This window comes from Doryrhamphus excisus, linkage group LG9 (genome assembly GCF_037039965.1).
Source record: "Doryrhamphus excisus strain RoL-2023G ecotype Guam linkage group LG9, RoL_Dexc_Guam_v1.1, whole genome shotgun sequence".
NCBI lineage: Eukaryota > Metazoa > Chordata > Actinopteri > Syngnathiformes > Syngnathidae > Doryrhamphus > Doryrhamphus excisus.
Window position 1 is genome coordinate 5,734,695 of NC_136365.1, and position 24,005 is coordinate 5,758,699.

Here is a 24,005-nt window from a genome sequence, read left to right on the forward strand (position 1 = left end):
TAGTCATTTAATAATTTCTTGTGCCCAACCTTGTAGGTTAATCGTTAAAATTCAAACAAAGGTTTTTGAACAAGAGCGAAATCTAAGAAATCCATGCCTGTCTGCGAAGTATATGGCCGTATACTATATTGATTTAAAAACCAAACAAACAAACAAACAAGTTGGCTACTTTGTGGGGTATTTTGGTCACCTATCCCCTGTGATAAACGAGGGATACTGTAGAGACCAAAAGTTTGGACACACAATACAACGCCGAGGTCCCAACCCCATTAATAAGACAATAAATTCCAATAATTCCACTAACAAGGCACACATGTAAAGTGAAAACCCTTTAAGGGGATTGCATCATGAAGCTCATTGAGACAGCATAAATAAATAATAATATAATATGAATAAAATGTGTGAATAAAATATGTCAGGGCGGCACGGCCGTCGAGTGGTTAGTGCGCAAACCTCACAGCTAGGAGACCAGGGTTCAATTCCACCCTCGGCTGTGTGGAGTTTGCATGTTCTCCCCGTGCATGTGTGGGTTTTCTCCGGGTACTCCGGTTTCCTCCCACATTCCAAAAACATGACGACTCCAAATTGTCCATAGGTATGAATGTGAGTGTGAATGGTTGTTTGTCTATATGTGCCCTGTGATTGGTTGGCGACCAGTCCAGGGTGTACCCTGCCTCCCGCCCAAAGACAGCTGGGATAGGCTCCAGCACCCCCGCGACCCTTGTGAGGAAAAAGCGGTAGAAAATAAAATATGTTTTCATAGTTGCAGGCGGCCCTCTGAGGGTAAGCGTAACTCCAAAAGGGCCCATGGTGAAAACGAGTTTGACGCCCATGGATTAATGGATGGTTGGATAATGTGAGTGAATGGACAGATGTTGAAAATAAAGATGGGTAGATGTATGGGTTGATTGATGGATGGGGTAGATAGATTGATCATACAAGTGGCCGAGTAGATATTTTTTTTTTGGGGGGGGGGTCGTTGAATCAGTGGGTGGTTGGGGTGACAGATGTTGCCAAGCTAGACCGACAAATGAATGGATGGATGACACAAGCTCTAGTCAGTGGCTAATTCATGTAGTGTGAGAAAGGGTAAACCATCAGTCAAATGCATAATTGATAATCAATCATGACTAATTACAATTTGACATGGAATCCTCTTGTCTGATACATACACCAAAACAATGTCAATCAGTGTCTGTATGTAAAACAGGAGCTTAAATGTGTCAGACATGGAAGTCCAATCTATCCACTGTGTTTTGCAGCCTTGATTTGATTTTTTTGTACAATAGAAATACTACTCACGAATATTGTCAGTGGTTTCCTGCACAGTGTCCGTCTTGAGGAGGTTGTCAGCCAACATGAAAGCGCCGGTCTCCACCGTGTCGAGTAGTAGCGTGGCCGAATGCAGCTGCTCCCTGGTGGACAGCTCTCGCCACGCGGTCTGGGCTCGCGGCTGCAGCAAATTATTCACCGTCTCCACCATGGCCTGGAGCGAGGTGGCAAAAAAACATTGATGGAAGCACTTTGGTCACTCTTAATAAATGATTCTAGCATGGCCAGTTAATGCCAATCCATTAATAGTGCATGTAACATTAGTGTTCCGTGACAAGAGCAGTCAATAACATGGACGATGGGGAATGTGTTGCCCTCTCATTTATCATGTTGATAAATTATGCTTAGAAAAAAAAAATATGTTAAGATGCAAATGCAGCATTCCCATGCAGACACTGCAAAATAAACAAAACAATGGCCATCAACAAAAGGCAAATACACATTACTTGTGTGACTTTCACACAAATCAATTAATAGGTTTGTAAACGTCTGTCCGTTTTTTTCCCCCAAACAAACATTTTCATTTTTGAGTTGGCGTTTGTTGTGCTGGATAGTTTCAAGAAGAAGTAATATGAGATATCGTCTGCTGGGTCACTTCAAGCCACGCTGAACAGCCTGGAGTCCAAAAATATTAGCAGAGTAAACAGAAAGATAGTTGGCTCCCGCCTTTCAGAAACAATAGTTATTTTGTCTCCAGCCCACATTCCTTCATGCGCTTAAGAATTCACCTTATCATTTTCCAAACACCACAGACACATTTTGAAAAGACCAAGGGAGGAATGAAGAAACTGAGAAAGAATAAGAGGTGATGGAGGAGGGAAGAAACAGGAAGGGAGTCATGGGAGAGCGATAAAACAGTCCAATGCGTCCATGGTGACAGGCTTCCTCTGGGAGCGAATGCAGGTGCTATGAGACGCATACGTCACACACTCCCGTTCTGTCGCGCTCCTTGTAAAGCAACGTTGCGGCCATCTCAAACGGGTGTGTGCTGTTGATGTGCATTACTGTCGGACAATGTGAAAAAAGTGAACACGAGGAACCCCGCCAAAGTGGAACAAGTTACTCCATTTCCCAGTCTGTCACATAATGCATATATTGATGGCATGTGCAATAAAAAAAAAACACGACTTCTAAATTCAAACCCTCCTGTTTATTTATGACGGGGAAATGAACCACACATTGATATGCCATACCACACACATGAAACAAATGCAAAGTGGAGATGCTAAAATTATATCATAATTAGCTGTGTGTTGAAGGATGGCAACTTGTAAACATAACTAGTTATTCAAATTATTCTGTAGTAAAAGTAGAACTTGGACGTGTTATGATGCACGCAAACTGCATGTGTAAACACAATCAAGCGATTGATTTTTCCTGTCATCAATGTAGCTTCAGTTTAGGAAGATAACACAAACTCATAGGTGACTCATACCTTATATTAAAGCCCACAAAGATGGGGGCTTTCTAGATCTATAGTCAGTTTGTGAAGCTTGTGGAATGGAAATCTAATTTGTTAAATTAACAATTATTTTCTGTCATGCCCACCCTAGGGGCCGGACATGTTATGTCTCTCCAAATTGAAATACTATTGATGAACTGATAATATCCATTTTTTTCTGTACTGTACAGACTGTATTAAGAGTCAAATTGCATGTTGTATATGATACATTTGTACATGTCGACAGGTGTACAGTAACACTGAAAGTACTCCCTGCATCCCCCCCGACAATGTTTTTTTTTCAACAGTTATTTAACATGCATGTTGGGTTAATTAGCGACTCTAAAATGTCCATAGGTATGAATTTGATTGTGATGAATGTGATGTCTGATGTGGCCTGTGATTGGCTGGCGTCCAGTCTAGGGTGTACCCTGCCTCTCACTGTAGGTCAGCTGGGATAGGCTCCAGCCCAGCGACCCAAATGGGTATGAAGCGGCATTAAAAAAAAGGCCTGCCAAACGTAAAACTACATCATTTTTTAATTGTATAATCAAGATTGAGAGTGTTTACTGATGTTAGTTATTTAAGGTTCTGTATTAAAATGGAATTTAGTTTTAAATTTACCAATCCTGTTTAGGTTTCATGTAATAAAAACAAAACAATTTACTTGATTTACAGTTGTAAAGCTGCATTAGAATTAGATTGGTCTTCAGAAGTCATATTTTCTATGCTTAAAACCCAAATCGAGATCTCAACATGATCTCATTTTCAATTTTCAGGATTAATTAATTAATTTAGTTTTGCGTTGGAATGACAAGTTCTACCACGGAGTACACTTCTGGTTACGCAATGGGCAATGCCATATGGGTAATTTTTGTGGACTCCTGTATTGTGGTTCTTTTTTCATACTGGGACATAGGAAACATCTGAGAAACAGTGTGTGGCCGCCTTTTTGTTTAATATGCAGGTTTTACAATTGTATATGTGTGTGTGTGTGTGTGTGTGTTCATGTTGAGGGGGATCTAACGGAGAGGCTTTGCAGTGCATCATTCTGCTCCACTTGCTGAGACTATTCTCAGTGCAGGCTCATGCGAGAGCAGCACTACTGTTTTCCATTCCCTCATGCTGCACTTTGATGTGTTTCAGATAACCACCAACCGAACCATCCACCCACCCACCCTCCCGCCTTCTCTCATTAAACTTCTCACAGCTTTTTATTGAACTTTTGATAATCTTGCATTTTCAATTTCACCTTTTTTTTTTTTGATTGAATATCATTCTCCGCTACAGAGATGGTAAGGTGGAACAAAAAGGGGTGTGATTTCTTACAGGTGCTGACACACAATATAAATCGTGGATTTATAGTGTTATAGTGTTATGGCTTTAGTGACATCGCCATATGCACATTTACAATAACTTAAGGGCTAAAATGGTGACCTTTTTGAAGGGGCTCCTCTCTCATTCCGCAGGATGGGATAAGGGTGTGCATTTCTGCATCTGTGTATGTGCATAATGTGCATTTGTGTATGTCCACACACACACACATATACACTAGTAAATGGGGCAGAAGTGAAATGCTTTGAAGCGTCGGGGTAATCCAGCGTAAACAAGAGCGGTAAGACAGACGAGAGACGGCCTGTTCTACTTCTCGCAGCGAGGCGAGGGGTGTATGTGCATGCGTGGACGACGAGTGTGTAGTGCACTGTGAGGCGGACTTTTTCAACTGACAGCATTCAGATGTAGAAGGAAGGGGGGAAAAAATCTTCACTTGACTGTGCTTTTATCAGAGAAGCACGCATTTCTGTCATTTGTTGTTGACGTTCTGTTCCGTTTTTCCTTAAGGAATGAATGTGGCGCTAAATCAGGCTTTAAATTCACAGCATGCCATGTTTTGACCCACCATCCGTAAATAGAGGGCACATTAGACATTGTCACTGAGCATCACTATGTCTCCTCACTGCCCCTTTTATTGTTTCTTTTGTAAAAATCACATCCATTTAGATGTTTGCATTCATAATTTCCAAATAGATTGTTGTGTATGCATAATTAAGAGTGCACTACTCCGCTGCAACCACTAGAGGCGCTGTTGCAAGCAGTTTGAGGAAGACATATAGCATTCAGAGATGGGTCTCTGTAGTTGTGTGTGAACATGACACAGACCAGTATTAAAATTACAAACTATGCATCAGACGGGCTATCTCTCTCTTTGTACTGTACTGCATTGCAAGTTATTGTCACACACTATCATCATTCACATTTTATTTGGATTTTAATTTAATTTAACACCCACTCAGATCTGTACTATACAATCAACCGAATAATTGATCTTTAATTTTCTCCTTTGTCAATCAAGAAAATTGTGTCCCATACCCTATACTCTTTCCTTCCTTCAATGCACCTTGCACACTCAACCTCCCTCCATCAAGCAGCCCGCAGCATCAAAACCTCCCCAAATAACCAACTTCATCATGAATAAATTGCCAATTTAGTATACATGAAATGAGTCCCCAGTTCCCCGGACAAAAAATGTGTGTGAGAGTGTGTGTGTCTGACAAAGTGAGAGAGAAAGTAGTGAGAGAATTCAATTATTTTTCATCTCTATTAAGAACCCAAACCTCCTGCATGCTCTCCTCACTTGACAATTAGTGCTGCGGATAATTAACGAGGAGAGGGCAGCAACACACCACATCCCTAATCACGCACATTTCTATCTGGCAGACTAAAGGACCACTGGTATAATTTTGTTTTCATTACAGAGGCTAATTATATAATCGATCACTTCCACACCCCGCCCTACCCTGAACGTGTGTGATGTAATGTTTTGAACCTGGAAGGAGCCGTCTGAGGGTATGGAGTCGATAGATCGAAGGAAGGCATCAAAAACTGCACGCAGCTGTGATGTGACAGTGTAAGATCATCAGGGAAGTTATATTTATACATTGGCGACGTGTGTGCCGTGTGTTTGTCAGCTCACATACAGTTCTCAGCCATATTCTATGATGTGACATTGCTGACTAGTGCTGACGTGGAGACTTTTGCAAGGGGTGGGGGGTAGGCTGGGTTAAAAAAAAAAAAAGCCTGCATAAGGAGAAAAAGAGCTAGGGTGTGCGTGTGTAGGGGAGCAAAAATGAGATGCTGTGGGCAGATACACAGATGAGGCAGGTGTAGCGGTGCCTTATTCTTGTGTTATTACCTCCGCCAAGATGGTTTGTTAACAGGAATATGTAAAAACGGCCTTCCTGATTTTTATGACCGTTTTTAATAAGGAGTGTGAGATTTGTCAAAAAACTAACTCATTCACTTTTAGTGCAAAAACGATGTCATTCACAAGGCACACCTACATGTGGCGCTGCAAACAGACTTGCGGACGGAACCATGTGACACACCAAACCATGTTCCGCTTTCCAAGGCTCATCTGGACTTATGACAAAGTGGAATTGCAAATGCATCATATTGGGAGACCACAGAATACTGTGGTGAGTCATCACACTCATATATTAAAATATTATGATGGCTTGTCATCTAAACTGCGATAGGACGGGTCGGTGACGTCATGGTTTAAAAAAAAAAATGAGTGGATCGCTAGTCCATTCGGAAATGAAAGTCTGACATTTTCAGATTTTCCCACTGTGGAAGCCTAAAAAATACAGTTTCAAGACACTCAGAATGCCGCTTGCGTGTGAATGAGAGGCTAAAACAATATTGCCGTTTTGACCTGAAAACGTTTCTGCATGGATAGCTTAACAATATTCAGTTCAGAATCCACATTCTCGAGTGCTATTGTACTTTCTTTGTTCGTTTCAACTTCCACTAAACTTTTTAGTAGGGTGGAACAAGGGCCAATGAAGCATACATAAAATTTTGATGTGACACAGTAAAATGTTTTTTTTCCTCTTGCTGGCAATCCAAAAAGCTTTCTCTTTGCATCTTTTGTTTTTCTTCAGTGAATAGGCTAATCTAGCATTATGTTGCTGTTAAAATGTGACTGTAATGTTGTTATGTACTGTAGATCACATTGCTGTGATTATGTTGCAGATGTTTCTGCGTTTATTATTGGCGTGGAGGTTTTTGCCGGCGTTTATCTGTACGTTTGCGTTCAAAATCACTTGAAAAGTTTAGAATTCATTTGGATGAAATTTGAAGGAATTGTCGGAAATGGGATTTAGAAGAACTGATTACATTTTGGGGGTGATTTGGATCATTTTCTGGATCCAGGAATTAATTTTGTTAACATTGCAAGATAAGACCATGTTCAACATTCGTCCATATAACTTACAAAAATGGTCAGATCACTTGGAAAAAAATACAGGACACGTTTCCAACAGGTTCTCCAAAAGGTCAAAGACTGATCCAGATAATGTACTAATGCTGGATACTATGATCCAGAAGATAGGGCACCTTTAGAATGCAAGAAGACAACAAATGAAGCTCTAAACATGCAACAAACACCATAATATATTGCCACATACAGCAATGAATGACTTTTCTGGTAGGCTACAAAAAAAGCATTTAATTAAAAGTAAAAAAAAATCTTTCTGTGTAGCCCCTTTCTGTATACTAATTATGGCAATTCACGAGGTTATAGATCGATGCGACCTATATACTGATTGTACAAATCTTTTCTTTTCTACAGTACATTAAAATCAATGTTCCTTAACCCAAACCAAAGCATGCCACAATCAACAAGACACAAAAGACATGAACACTGAGCAAACTACACACAAGTTAGTATGATTTTAAAGCCGCGAGACCATGATCAGGAACTAGTTTGCAACAAACTATCCATCACTTCACTCTCTCTGATGCAGCAGCGGCAACAGAGACGACATTTCAATGAATGGAGATGGATAGCAAGTCATTTGCTTCCAGGCAGGCCCGTTTACAACCCAGCACATGGTCCTGCAAAATAGATGAGCTACTATTGATATTGATCATGGTCTCTTATCTGAACCACTGATTGCAAATGCAAAAGAAGAAAAAAAATGGAAAATGAAAACAAAGGAAGCAAACCCTTCGAGGAGATGAAACTATTGTCACCTGTGGATGCTTGATTCTGATGATTTATTATACTTCTGGACCAGAATGGAGACAAATTACCTTCCTCCTCAAAGGGTTTCAATACAAATTGAAAGACATCAGCTGCAGAGTACAATTAGAATCCAACATTGCACATTAGAAATGTGTGATCTCACACACACACAAGCTGCACATGCTGAGTGTGAAACAAACACACACTCTTAAAAAAAAAAAAAAAAAAAAAGTAGGGGGGTGGCAAAGTAATCAACGGATACCAGAAAGCGGAAATACCTGTGTGAAAAACCTGCAGGACCTCTCCCTCTTCTGAAGCTGTAAATTCAAACAATTCAGCTGTTAGCAATGTAACACCTCTCAGTCACACACACACACACACGGAGAGCAAGAACACACACACACCACAAACACACCTATAATGCCACAAATATAGACTTCGAGAAGTTGAAATGATTCATTATTGTTTCTCACTCTCCCTTATTTTCATTTTACATTCTTGTACATACTTTTTGTACCATTTATTTGAGACCTCTAAGTTACTTATAGCTACACTTAAACATTAAGAGATACATGGGCCCTTTAGTGTCATTGTTTTTGTTTTATTTTCAAGCCATGTTGGCTGTGATGAATGAATATACTCAAGGTCAACTTTGCCCGAGGGTATTCATTTTGAAAAATATTGTGTCATCTTTTGTCCTTAAATCAGCCTCAAGTGGCAAATAAACAGAAATGTCCATCTTAAAATAAAGTTAAAAATCAAGTTAAAATGAAATTAGCATATATTAATGTTATGGGGACCTATTATGCTCATTTTCAGCCCTTTGTATTGACTCTTATAGAGCAGCTACAAACAACATCCCACACAGAAAACTTTCTAGATCTTCCAGAAACTGCACCTATTCCAGCTGTATTTCCTTGGATTTCCAAAATGCTCTGTTTTAATTTATTGAACCAACAGCCTGCCTCCGGTCATGCCCACACTGCTGTGACTGGTCCCACTCAGCTTGTACAGCTTGTACCCGGGCATGCCCATATAAGTGAGTCACTGTGATGTGACGCCGTAGATACATAGCCATCACATGACTCACGTCCTAATGTGCGAAAGTCATAATATGAAACTTTGGCATAAACTACATTTATAGGTCAGAAAAGTGGAAAAAGCATAATAGGTCCACTTTAAATTTTATATTTGCCCACTAAAATGTCACATCTTTTACTGTTTAATGTAGAATGCTTCACTATTTATTTTTTTCAATAAATAAACATTGGAGTTGTATAAATATACTGGCCTTTTACATACAAATATAATTTACAATTGGACTGGTAAAAAAAACAAACAGAATATCTAACCATAAATGGGTTTAGTACATAACAACTTAGATTGGTGTATTTATATGTACAGTACACAAAAACAGCATACTGTATTCATAGGACCTTGTTGCTTGCGTGGCAACAAAATTAATGAGAACATCACCATGAGAATGAGATTTTCTGTCACTTTCCACACTCCTTTATGTCTCCTTTATCGTGCTGCCCACTACCCTTTCCTATTATTCCAGACACTTCCGTTCCCAGTCCCGGGTTGAGCCACGAGACAAACCAGATCCCACTTGCTAATCACTGCAGTTCCTAGGCTCTGTTTGAACTTCTCCGTGGAGCATCATCTCACATCTCACATACTGTTTATGCTTGATGACATCTTATAACCTCTTGGACTCGTGTAAGTTATAGGGTTACTAGCATTTTGATGTAGCTCTCCTTTAGCCTTTTTTACTTTCCTGGCTCCACTCAGCCCCGTTGCAGCCTTGCTGGCCTTTAACCTTCTTCTGCCTTGTTGGCCTAACAATATTACAGGAGTACACATTTTTTAAAAGAAGTAATTAATTCATAAATCATTCTGTATCGTAGCTGAAGACGTCCTATTATTAGTTAAAAATATACACATTTAAGCAAATGTATCATATTTTTTTCTTAAATTAAACATTTTCAAGCATAAAAAATGTCCAAATGAACCATAATAGTAATCTAAATATAAAACTGTGGTATGTAGTATTCTCTACTGGTCGTGAGGTGTAAAGCAAAAAAGGTAAACATCAACTCTGAACCCCTGAAATCACTTCCTGATCCCCGCCCACTCATCTCACCTATCAACACTTTGGCAGACGTTTTATTTATGTCTTAAATTGCTTCTTTTCTGGTATTGTATTTATAACATAGATTATGGGGTGTTCTTTCATATGTAGAATTTTTTTTTTTTTTTTTACAAAATATTACATCTCCTACATCATGGAAATTCACTTATCACAGTCTGGATTTGATTTTGTATTACTGTAATCTCAATCATCCACACATCATCTACCATCAGACAAAACCTTGACATTTCCATCATACAGCAACAATACTGTATGAATGACTTGTCTCATTGTCAGGATGTCACCATGTATTTCATTCAATGTCGGCGTCTACAGTAAAGTGCATTTTGGCTTTTAATCTCGCCCACTCAAACACGATAGGTCATCTAGCTAAAATGGAGTGATATTGTCAGGTAATTGCATCATTAATGAGATCAGGAGCGCGGCTTTTCTCCTCTTGTAGTGAGTACTACTTTTGTGAAAAATTCAGCCTTTAATAATAATAAGTAGCCATTTGGCCAACATTAAATCACAGATGAATAGAATCTACTCGCATGTGTTTTCATTCTAAATAACGAAAAAGCACGGCCGGTAGCAAGAAAAAAAATGGAAAAGTAAATGAGGTGCAGACCCCGGCCACTCAGAACGAAAAGTTTAAAAAAAAAAAGTGTGTGTGTGCGTGAGTGTACAAGAGTTGGCAGCATCTGCCAGTCTCGCTCCCCAAGTCGGCCTCTCACTGTTGACCTCAGCAAAGACAATCAACGAACAGTCTCCCATTAAACGAGTCAGCGAGTCAATTAGGCAACCGAGGAAGCCAGTCAGCGAGTCCCGAATGACTTGGCTGACTTTAATGAATGCCTACATGAACAAACTACACAACTAAATTCTTCCTTGTTCGCTGACGATAAAACAGAACCTCTGCATGCATGGACTTTTCCAATTATGTCATTTTAAAGTACAGGCTTTGTGAAAACCAGCTTTGGGAGAATTTCACTCATTACAATAATACTCGGCTATGATCAGTATTCATGTCACGATGTATGTAATTGTTGTTGTCATACTGAGATGTATTTCTAATATTGTGGATTCATACACCCTGGACTGGTCGCCAGCCAATCACAGGGCACATACAGACAAACAACCATTCACACTCACATTCATACCTATGGATTATTTGGCCAATTAACCTAACATGTTTTTGGAATGTGGGAGGAAACCGGTGAACATGCAAACCTCAGCATTAAAGAGTGTATTTGATACACACTGACTATTACACAGTCACATTTTTTTAGCATTTTTTGTCTTTTGGTTTGCATCCCCACATATCAATCCGAACATATTGACCTACTGTACCTTGGTGAGACTGCGGGCAGCGCTGTCCTTTCCCCCCGGTGTCAGGTTCCTGAGCTGAACATCGAGCAGCTCCACTAGTTGGGCCATGGCCCGCACCGTGGAAGGCACATCTCCTGGACGCAGGAGCCCTTTAGTCTGCTCTGCCAGTTCTCTTGCCACAATGGCTGCCGTCTCACCCGACCGGAGCTGGATGCAAACACGGAGCGACACAGAGGGGAGTGATAGGGAATGATGGATGGAGTTGTAGCAAGGAGAAAAAGTTACAGGGAAAGTTGAGGAGGATGGTGAATACAAATATGATGTTTTGCTCACAAAACACATTGGCTATAATATATTAGAATGGGGAAAAAATATGTTAGAATAAACAAATAAATAAAATCTATTGCAGGTCTGATTTGTTCAGATTTGGAAGTTATGGAAATAGAAGCCTCAATCATACACCTTTATTATTACAATACCAAAATTATTACAATTAAAATATTCAATAAGACGGTGTGTTCCCTAGAAAAAGTTTGAAAAAGACTTCTATTTTTATATTTATTTTCTATTCTATAGAGACCTACAGCTCTACAGATTTATACATGCAAACCAACAGAAGGTGCAAAGCGTTTTCTCCACACGAATCAGAGCTTTTCTCTCTGTCACTCACGCACACCCCAGTGACCTGAGATGCATTCAAGCAAGTTATCTTAACTCAAGGGAGTTAAGATAAGAAATATTATCTATTGAAATCTGCATTGAAAGTATGATTTAAGCAAAATTAATGCTGTAATTTTTTGACTTTCTAGTATAGTGTTTCACTAAATCCTCAAATTAATCACAATTAATGTCACAATTATATACTGCATATAAATACAACTATTACTAATATTGAATGATAAATGCAATTATAGATTGATACAAGGCTAAAAGGAAGGTAACTGCTGTTGATAACACAATAATAATGTGTTATGTGACATTTATTGATTTTGACCATTACTATTACCAACTACCTAATTATTTTATGGGGAAAAAATATGGTGAGATTCCAAACTTTTACGGTCTTATGAAGCTTGATCTTGACTGTTTTATATAGATTTAAAAAATCTAGATTTTTAGACCATAAGTGTAGGCAACTAAATAAACATAATTCAAAGCACAGTTTAAGTATGGTCAACAGTGACAACTATATTCAACATTGTCCATTTAAAGCACTAGTTAGCTTGTCAAATGGAGATGGATACATGTGGAATACATCACTCCCTGTGGTCACCGCATCTCTCTGCGTGAGAAATGACACTCCAGGAAACCACCATTCCGGGCATGCCTTCAACTCAAACTCACAAGGGCTGGCAGAAACATCCAGACTTACTTTCTGCATGATGTGGTTGACCCAAGGTGACGTGCAGTTGCTGAGGTCAGGGCCTTGAGGATCCCAATAACCCACATGAGCCATGCACATGTACGTGGCCACGCCTGCAAGACCAGCAAAACTAATAGGGTAAGACAGTGCTGACATTCACCCAAAGACACAAACACTTCATGTGGTGCCCACAGGGGAGAGTGGATGGGGGCCTTTGTCATGTAAGCAAATTAACATGAAGAATGTATCCCATGAAGGTACAGTACGTGTGTGCTGTGAGGAATATTCTATATAAAACACCGGGTCATCACTTTAGGGATTAGTTTACAGATTATTTAAAAAAATAATCCTTGCCTCCAAGAGGATTTACAATGCTACAACCTTGGTTGGAACATGTACATTTAAAAAGAAACTAATAAGTGGTAAAATCCTAATTAGTAGCGCACACTTTGAACATAAAGATTTCAAACAGTGTCATCATCCGACAACGTTTCTTACCAAGTGTCCCGACAGGGCACGGCTGCTTGGCGAGTTGGCCCTGCTGTGTCCGAGGCCATGAAATATCGGCTGTTACTCTTGGACTACAAAAGTCTTGGGGAGGCAACGCTGGGGGCTGAGGGGCCACCGGGGGCAACTGCACTGGAGGGTAGCGTCCGCCAGCTTTGCGGCTTGTGTCTGGAATCTGATTGCTGTCAGACGGTGAACCGCCGGCAGGATTTATGACAGGCTGGCGGACTGTTGTAGTGGTTCGGTAACGCTGGCCGGGCGAAGTCGTGAGGAGAGGCCGCAGGGTGGTGAAGTAAGGGGGTGAGCGAGTTGTGGTGGAAGAGGAAGAGGAGGTGGAGCCCCCACCGACTGCGCCTCTGTTGGGGGGGATCATAGGTGGGCGGAAGTCTATAGAGGAAACAGAAAGACAAAAGTAAGCACAACAAACACAGATTTCAGTACAGCGATGACATCAAATTTACAGTTTTATTGGCAGGATGAGTGGTTAACGCGCAGGCCACACAGCTAGGAGACCCGAGTTCAATTCCACCCTCGGCCATCTCTGTGTGGAGTTTGCATGTTCTCCCCGTGCATGCGTGGGTTTTCTCCGGGGACTCCGGTTTCCTCCCACATTCCTCCCACATACCATAGGTATGAATGTGAGTGTGAATGGTTGTTTGTCTATATGTGCCCTGTGATTGGCTGGGCGACCAGACCAGTCCAGGGTGTACCCCGCCTCTCGACTTAAGACAACTGGGATAGGCTCCAGCACCCCCGCGGCCCTTGTGAGGATAAGCAGTATGGAAAATGGATGGATGGGTTTTATTGACACAAAGTAACCAAATTATGGAATGGCAAAATAATAGGTTTGCATATGAAATATAGTACATGATGGATAGTTGTGCTCGACAACGGGGCTGCAAAAAACTTTCTGGAACAATGATAAAAAGCAACCCTTCCCACTTTGTTTGTCTATCCTTGAAAGCACCATAGTTGCGTATATGTGTTTACTTTTTCGACATTGCACAGATCGATTTATGTTTTTTTTTCCCTTCTGTCACCTTATCCTTGTTCCCAAAAATTGATGCTGTGTGTGAATGCATAAAGGTAAGGTTTGATGCTATTATGCCTGTTTTGAGCACTAATGTGTGTTTGTTCAGTGCACAACCTCAAGTTAATTAATGCTAGACTGCTGCATTCACCCACACAGCAAACAATGTTATAATCTCACTGAAAAAACAAACTCCAGACTCTGCCTTCATTTTGAGCTTTTAATGTGATGTTGTGCTTGTTTGTGTGTGACAGTTGGTTGTAAACCGCACTGACGTCTCAAAAGTCACGTTAGACATCAAGTTGACAGCTCTAGCTTTTAGGTTGATGGCTAAGCGTTCTGGACTTTCACACCGTTGACCCTGTTTCAGTCCCTGGGGGTGGGCAGAGATGGATCAGAAGGGTTACATTGGGTTTATACACAATACAGTACATAATAAATAAATAGCATTACATTACATTATAGTGGAAGAGCTACATCCACTATAGCACAACTCCTCTGGGCAGCTCATACTGTATATAGTATGTAGTGTATAGTATATACTGTATATAGTGTTGCACCAAATATTCTCATATTTTACATTACTATACACTATACTGCACTATACTGTATTCATATACAATACTCATTCCTGCTGTGTCATGCATGATTCATTCTAGGGTGACATCATGGGAGATTATGTGAGATATTTTCCGTGTCAAAGGAGGAAGGACCGCCTCTTCAAGTGCACATACTATCGCAGCGTGTCCCATCGTATCTCCTATAACCTGCTGCTGCAGCTCTGTGTGGTGCAAATCAATATTGCATTATGGAGCATTGGATAAAGAGGAATATTTACACAATTCCCTCATAGAGGCCTCGGCACAGAGAGGACTCACATGTTTAATTAAACATGCTCTTAGACAAAACCTTAACAGGGAGGACTTGTGCTGTCCCTATGTGTATGTCATCTTTAGTGCTGTTTTCACAAGAGATGTGTATAGGAATTGATGAATTGATAACAATTCTGTGGAACTGTTGATTTATTGTGTCTTGAGGAAATATTGGGTTGCAGCTAGAAGAGGCGCGGTTAATTTAATCGACCCACACAATGGAAATAGTCCTCCAGGCAGGATTATTCCATTCAATATACTGTATCACTGAGCATGGAAACAGGAGTTCAGAATATCCATAGTGTGATTCTGTGAAAATGTACTTTTGGGAAACAACTACAATGGCCATCAACTCAATGAGCTTTGTTCAAAGAAATCTATGCAAGGTCATCCAGTCTATTCCTTTTGACTGGAGCGCTTGTTACCATTGATTTAGTGATATTAGCACATTCCTTTGCTGTGAATAAGAGCACACAAAATAAGGAGTAGATCTTTGTTGGTCTTTATATTACATTATTTATAGTGACCATAAGTTGACCCCTTTTTTTTTGGACTTTAATGAAATCCACCTTCCTTCTCTGCTGCTCTCCTCACCCGACTGACAGCCGTGAAACATCCTGCTGTACATTCTGTACACTGGCTCCCTCCGCAAGTCAGTCTACCTAAACTGTGCTGCTGCCTGTTCCTGAATCATTGCTTCCCCTGCCGTATGCATTCTCCACAGAACATTGCCATCAATCATGAGTGTCAGCGGTGGCCTAGGGACGAGCTGTCAATCTTTTTGCGTGTGTGTATATGTGTGTGTGTGTCGAAAAAAAAAAGAGTCTGTGTGTGGGATGCACGATTAGGAGGCTTGCCACAACAGTAATAGTGTGAGTGTGTGTTTATGTGTGTGTCTGCTGAGGGTGATGTCTGCTGTCATTTGAGTACAAGGCTGAAAACACAGGGCTGGCAGCTTGGGGTGAGGCAACACAAAAGCCTGCGAGCATCATAGGCAAGGGGCCATCGCATCTGAGTCTTTTCTTCTCCTCTGCTGCTCTCTTGACATTTTCCACCTGACATTTTCAGAGTTGATTGCTCACTCGCAACTTTCTAACCCATACTTGTTCTTCTCACCGTTCCCATTTCTCCACCTCAAAACCCGACACTCTTTTGGTTGCATTTGCTCCCTTTTCCAGGTCTGTCATTTTGGGTGATAAAATACTTTGTAATGCCATGAATTAATCATTAGCGTGATTCAAGATGCTGTTAATAGACGCTACAGGGAAATAAGGGAACGTGACAAGACATCAAACTTTTATCAAGAAAAAAGCTATGGGCTGCACTCATGTGGACTGATGTTGCTAAAATAAATCAATTCACTATAGCTACGTACGTCATTAAGTCCTTGATTAACACTGATTAACACATAGGACTCTAATTTCACAGGTGCGTGCCACAATGCACGTCATGCACCACGTACGCCACTTCGTAGGACACGTCATCTGTTCCTGAAAGTCACAATAAACATCTTTACCACAAGCATTCCTGCTCTACATCCCCAAATAGGAGAACCGTTGATGGTATATTCATGGTATCTCCTTCTCAGTAAAAAAAAACTGAAAAAAATATATCCTACAGCCATATTTTAACAAACAACTTTATAATAATCGTTGTTTTTAGTTGTTGTTAATTATTAGTTGTCTAATGGGTCACTTTCTCTGTTTCCATGGAGATGAGTGCTTTTTTCCCAGCAGATTTTTCACTAAAATGTTGATTTGGTTCAAATGGTTACATTAAATAGTCGTTGCTGTCATTGTTTTGTGCACGGCACTCTGAAAAAGCTGCCTGGGAGGTTTTGGTGACGTCTGTGTATTGTGCGCCGGTCAGTCAATTTACCACTGAGCAATCTGCGCTTCACCTGCACCAAGCTGAAAATGTGGACATCTCCCCCAGTGCGCCGCCACGCCCATGTCGGCGCAGTCCAGTCTACCAAATTGCCTGCGCACAGTAGTGCACTGAACCAAATTACCACTGCATGGGCTGCGCCACACTCCGCCACCTTGCGCTGCGCCATGAAATTAGAGCCCAAAGAGTGTCAAGAACTCTTAACAAGCTATTAACTCTACACTATACAGCTGGTTGCACATTGGCATTAAGAAATCACAACTAGGACTTTGTATTGTTTACATATTATCCGTTACCAGTGACAACTGTACATTTGAAATTGTGGCCAAATCTGTACTCAAAAAAAAAAAACCATACAACTATTGTATAAAACCAACATCTTAGTAATTTAAAAACTTGGTACATATACTGTATTCACAATATATTGTGATAATTATCACAACAAAACCAGGCCAGCAACAGAACACAGGATATGTGCATGTACAGTGTGTACTTTAAGTGCATACATTGCATTGTTTAAATGTATACATTCAGCACAATTCAAGCAGAATGAGTGGAAGCATGCAGGCATAATTTCCAAGCAAAAACTAGCCCTTTTTGCTTTAGTTTACACTTAACAACTACAGTATAGGTGGAGCCCTCGAACCAGAAAGCCAAAAATCTATATATATATATTCCATTCAGTCTTACTTTTAAGACTGAACCTTGAAGCTCATTTCTTAATATCACATAGATGGGGCATTCTTCACACGCCTGGCAAAAAGAAAGGAAATTCATTCAACTGAACAGACTCTAACTGCTGAGTAAGATGATTTGATAAGATTAGAACCTTCAGATCGGCGGCTAATTATTTTTGATGAGATTGTTTCATCAACTATAATATTGCAGCACAATGTTTTAAAGCAAAGTTGAAAGAAAGTTGAAAAGTTGATATCACCTTGGGGTATTTATTCCAGGCTCTCAAGTTCAGCAGAGTATTGTATAAAAAGCTGCAAACCTTAACCCATATAATGACATTTCAATTCGATTTCAGAGCTGCTCTGCATCGTCTACAAATAGCCTGGGATCTTTATTAAATCCAAAGAGACACCTACATAGTGGCGGAGCTACAGGGTGAACAGGGGTGGTCGAGCCATCCTCGGTCACTCTCTGGCCACCTCCAGTGGCCACCCCCAGGACTGGGGAACAATTTTGACAAACGTAGACAAACTGCGGGGCAGAACATTATTTGAGCCTAATCATAATCTCTGCTTGGATGCATTTCAGAGCTGCACACAACTTTCCGTGCCTATTTTGTGGATGATCTGCCAATAAAACTGCATCTTGCATGAACTGCAAGCTTTAGGTAAGTTTGTCGATCGACATCCACTTTGATATGTCCTGCACAGGTTTCTCCTCAAACGAGCTATAGCTTTTCTTCCTTCTTCATTCACTCACACATTTGGTGATCAATGAAGCAGGCATCTGTCAACTGCTGAAGAGCTACCAGTGATTTCACAACGACTGAAAATATGATTTTTTTGTGTTTGATTTTTCTTTTCGGGGCGGCACGGCGGCCGAGTGTTTAGCGCGCAGACCTGACAGCTAGGAGACCACGGTTCAATTCCACCCTCGGCCATCTCTGTGTGGAGGTTGCATGTTTCTCCGGGTACTCCGGTTTCCTCCCACATTCCAAAAACATGCTAGGTTAATTGGCGACTCCAAATTGTCCATAGGTATGAATGTGAGTGTGAATGGTTGTTTGTCTATATGTGCCCTGTGATTGGCTGGCGACCAGTCCAGGGTGTACCCCGCCTCTCGCCCAAAGACAGCTGGGATAGGCTCCAGCACCCCTGCGACCCTCGTGAGGAAAAGCGGTAGAAAATGAATGAATGAATGATTTTTCTTTTCTTTCAAACATGGGTTGAGTAACGAGTTCAGGGTTGTCTTACGTTCTGGTCAATATGGTAATATATGACCAAATATGGTGTCTGTATCTTATTTACAATGCCTTATTATTTCCCATTGTTTTTGTGCTGACCTATATAGCAAAGAAGGGAAGACAAGACAATGGTAGACTGGCAGTAAACTAGTTCCTGGAGTTGTGTATCTGTCACCTCAGTGAAAGGGCCACACAGTTGCCGTCAGTCATCCTGAGAGGCAAACACCCAATCACCCGAAATGTAGACAGTGTTCTTGTGGATGTGTGCGAGCGAGGTTTCTCCGTGCGGCTATAAGATGGAATATATCTGCCTGCATGCACTCTGTAGCCTGCAGTGCTCTTGCCGACTTCTCACTCAATAAACAGAGTGCCTGCAAATCAACAACACCAAAAAGGCTGAAGGCGGTGGCTATCGGGGGTGAGAAAGTGATGGAGGAAAGACAAACAAGCCTGGCAAGTTTCTCACATTGACAGAAAGACAGAGAGTGAATAAAAAAAGGGGTGAATTAGTATGAAAACCTGAGTTGTTATAGTGGTCTTCACAATTTGCAGTATCCTGAATACTGGCTTCATTCTCTCTATCACAACACACACACACACACACACACAAGGACATACATTTCTTGAAGAGTAGGGAGTGATGCTTCCAAGGCAAAACGATAATCTAACTGGAGGACACAAAGCATTCGAGGCTGCTTGGTAACACAAACATTGGACAGGGCTGCATACTGCGATAACACAATGTCCCTATGGCTGGCACACGCACACACGCACACACATACGCATGCGCGGACAGCTTGTGGCGAGTGGCTCGAGTTTGCTGATAAGACAGAATGGAGCACTTCAAAGCAGCGATACTCTGGAGATAGAAAGCCACCTCAGCTAATAAAGCCTCCTTCCAAATGGCTGGCAGGTCCTGACAAGTTCGACTGCTAATTTTGGATGCAAATGATTTATTTATTTCAGTTTTGCAGACACATTTGCTGGATTTTTTTTTGGTTGCATAAGCATGTCATCTCGGAGTCAGATGTGGTTTGAGGGCCACCCCTTGCTCAAAGCAAAAGGTGAATGGGACCAACTATGTTTTGTTCTTTTATTTACCAAGGAACCATGACTTTGGTGTAGTTTCATAAGCTTACAGTCAGCATAAACATTGAGTCGTGATATGAAATGTATTTAGTAACATGTATACAAAATATACATACAGTCTGATGTTTAAACAGGTAAATGTAACTCATATCCCTAAAATGTATTGTCTTTACCTCTTTCAAAATGTTTACAATATAAACATAGAAATATAATAACATGTAACAAACATGTGGGTATCAATTGATGTGTTTTGTTTTTTAAAAATAAAGTTATTCTAAAAGGAGAGTGCTGAGAATAACATGAGAAACATAAGATCGTACACCAGAAGTTACATAAGGCAGTGATTTTCAACAACTGAAATCGTCAGGTGTGCCGTGAGGAATTATTCAATATCACTTTTTTAATTAACATGTATTAATCATTTTCTGCTAATATTATGTTATTGTTGCGTGTCATTGGTGTAAAGACTGGCAGAGCAATGTAATATTTGTCCGTGTGGCAACACGTAGATGATTGCCTCGTTCCTCTAACAGACTTAGTGATGCACGTGAGAGGTAGTGGTGACATTTTGTAACATTGTTGGTTAAATTAGTATGCGGATCAAAAGGATCTGCAGTGGCGAGTCCGTAATCAGGAAAAAGCTGAAAGAAACAAATAATGTTGGTTATTGGTGTGCCGCAAATTTTTTCCAACGTCAAAAACGTGCTGTGGCTCAAAAAAGGTTGAAAAACACTGACATAAGGTATACTTAATAAGGGTTAAGGTATTTTTACACTTAAATCATAATGAAAATAATTAAGAATGTAGCGTGTGTTCTGTTGTCTTTAAATAGCGCATACACTGTTTAATTTATTTTATAGAGTTGTACACTTAAGAATGTTAGTTAGCCATTCTCTACCAAAGACGAATTTATACACTTTTCAAATGACCGCTTGCTCCCAAAGACGTATTTATACGAAATTTGCTTATTTATTTTTATTTTTTTTTGCGTGAGAGGCACAAAGAGGTGATGTGCAACTCCAAAATAGAAGAAAGCATGTTGATGCAACTTTAAGTTGAAAAAACAGCCACAGGGTGGCAGAAGTGCATTTTGTAAAAACACGGCCTGCACCTTTTCAATTGAAATACCGGCTCCGCAGCAACCGGGAAGTCAAATGGCATCTCACTGTGTTGTGCGAAGGCGGTTACACTTGAAATGTATCTTCTCCCAAAATCTTTGCCCTTTTTTGTTGAGATATTTTGCTGAAACTTACTACTGCTGATTACTAAGAACGGCAAAAGGTAGAAACAAACTTTTTTTTCTGATGAAAGAAACAAGTAATCTTCTTTTTGGTATGTACCAAAATAGCCCAACAACACTTGATGCAATATTCTAATCGGAGCTGCAACGAACAACTGTTTTCTTAGTCGAATAATCTGCAGCTTATTGTTCCGTTTAACCAAGTAGACAGGCCAAATCATGATGAGCCAAATACAAACATTTATCGGTTTGGTCCGCAACATATATCAGAAAAGAAGCAACATTTACGATCATTGTTTTCATTGTTTGGAGTAAAACACAAAGATAATCGGTCTGATTTTATGGATGACTAAGGGAATTTAAAAGCTACTCACATCTGATAAGCTATTTACATGTTGAAACAAAACAACAAACACTCAAATACTCGTCGATTAATTCTAATATATATGTATTTCACACAACTGCTGCAGTAAGTTTGAGGCTGAGGTTTCCAATTTTCTTGACCATAAAAAATCAATGAAGTCCTGCGATCAGGTCGAAGGCTGAGGATGCATCATATAACTTACTACTATTGCTTCTACACCGTCGACTGGTTATAAGCTTGCAATACTTCCTTGTTTATTCGCATCCTGCAAAGCTGTGGGTTTCCCTCTCCACCCTGGTGTTCTGGATATGCCAGTTTAATTTGGCACCGACCGCTCACGAGATGGGGAAGTGGTGTGAAAGCCAAATGCATGCAGAAGGCCTGGCAGGGGCCATACAATCGATAAGGACACACTGCAGGCAAAGAACAGGTGTTCCAGACTCACTAAAGCCGAGTCTCTGGTGAGAAGGCTGCGTGTCGTAATCTGTTTAGCAGAGGAGAAGATGAGGCTGGGAGTGAAAAGAAATTGAAAAAGCTGCAATATAGCAAAAGACTGAACGTACATGGAAATTGAGAAGACGAAGAGAAGAAGTGAGAACACCATCAAGGCCCGTAGAAGAGAAAAGAGAAGGAAGAGTTGCAGTAATAAGGTGCTAGATTACGCTATCACACTTTGTGAGTTGGTAGAATTTAGATGCAAAACTGTTTTTCTTTCATGAACTGACATTTTTGACAGGGAGAGAAGTCGTCAATAGCAGCTCAAGGACACACACGTGCCCACACACACCCACACACACACACACACACACACAATTTTGTGTGACAAGAGCTGTGCTGAAGCCCAGTCTAATCAGTGATATGTTGAAAGGGGGTCTCCAGTCCAGCCATAAGCAGTGCTACTCTCCACTTAAGCTTGTTCCCAACATTTCCTGCTATGCTTATCCCTGCCGGCTGATTGCAATCAGGAAGCAGAGGAGGGGTGGGAGCTTGGAGGAGGAGGAGAGGGTCAGAGAAGAGGAGGTGATAAAAGGACAAGCGGCAACAGTGCAGCTGGGAAGAAGGGAGTAGGTGAGGACGGGAGGGCATAAGGGAGTAAATAAATGGCCATGGGGTTAGGACAATAGCTACTCCATGCTTGACTTCCCAAGGAAATGAAACACAGTAATTCCAGCCATTAAAGGGTTGAGAGGTCAACTCTAAATTTCCGCTAACTGACAAGAGTGACGACAAGGGCCAAGAAGAGGTCAGCCCTGTCTTGCCATCTTTATTAAACAGACTTAAAGGAAGTTTGATTATCATTAATTATGATTGAGGAATCACTTCTATCGGGATGGTGCTAATTGAGTTTTTGTGTACTTTCCTTTTAAAGACCTGACATAAAAAAAAAAAATACTTTGCAGGCTTCGGTAAAGTGGCAAAGAAAAACATTTGAACGCATCAATATTTGAAATGAAACACCACAATTCAAATTTGTGGGAACAGAGGGGACGTTTAAGGGAGGGCCTTTTTCTCTTCCTCGTGCACAACACATTATCTATAAAGTATGATTGTGACGGATCTAAAGGACATTTTCAGAACCTTCACCTTTTGTGTTGACGAAGCAACTATTTGTCAAAAGTTTCCCATTGTGCAAAATGTACTTTTTAATGATGTACGCACAGTATCATGCATCTCCACAGCCTGTTTATGAGCACCAAACCTAATAAAAGTCTATTATCTCTATCATCTCTCGCAGAAAACAGGTAGTCAAACACTTGATTTGGAAGATTTCACAAGGTCACAAAGAAACAAACACCTTCCTTATGGACATGATACCGCTGATCTTACCGCCATGTCTGTTAATTGGATGTTAAATGGATGTGCCTGTCTAACTTTTCTAATGGGATGTCAGCAAGTAAGAAGAATATCTGTTTCTGGCTAAGATGTGTGTTCAAAAATAAATGTGCATCTTGTATTTTTTCACTCGGAACCTTAGAATAAAGCCGTAAAACATAACTCATCGAGCCCGAGTCGCACGTACACAACCACATGAGTGTGCTAAACTAAGCTAGTACCCCTTGCTTGCATTCAATACCAACTTTCATCTGTGTTGATCACTATTTCAGCCTATTTAGTAGGTCGGGAGAGTGCTGAGCGGGAAAATAATGAAAATAATGTAGTGTCAGTCACAAGGGGCTGTACATTAGTGGTAAGAATTTGGTGAATTTGGTTAAAAAATATCCATCCATCCGTTTTCTATGCCGCTTATCATCACAAGGGTCGCAGGCATGCTGGAGCCTATCCCAGCTGTTTTCGAGCCAGAGGCAGGTACACCCTGGACTGGTCGCCAGCCAATCACAGGGCACATATAGACAAACAACCATTCACACTCACATTCATACCTATTAACCCAGTATGTTTTTGGAATGTGGGAGGAAACCCACACACTCATGGGGAGATCATGCCAACTACACACAGAGATTCC

The 24,005-nt window shown here is 40.7% G+C and overlaps 1 protein-coding gene across 5 annotated transcripts in view; it reads right to left on the reverse strand.

Moving 5' to 3' along the window:
• Positions 1 to 24,005, reverse strand: part of adgrl3.1 (adhesion G protein-coupled receptor L3.1) — a 156,984-nt gene that overhangs the window by 41,218 nt on the left and 91,761 nt on the right. For 4 of the 5 annotated variants that reach the window (XM_058085631.2, XM_078793288.1, XM_078793287.1 and 1 more), the window contains exons 9-13: positions 13,130 to 13,525; positions 12,641 to 12,744; positions 11,290 to 11,475; positions 8,081 to 8,119; positions 1,303 to 1,486 (exon numbers count right to left, since the gene is read on the reverse strand). In XM_058085631.2, coding sequence (XP_057941614.2) covers positions 1,303 to 1,486; positions 8,081 to 8,119; positions 11,290 to 11,475; positions 12,641 to 12,744; positions 13,130 to 13,525 — 909 coding nt within the window. The remainder of the gene's footprint in view (positions 1 to 1,302; positions 1,487 to 8,080; positions 8,120 to 11,289; positions 11,476 to 12,640; positions 12,745 to 13,129; positions 13,526 to 24,005) is intronic. The other variant, XM_078793289.1, reaches the window with a different exon arrangement.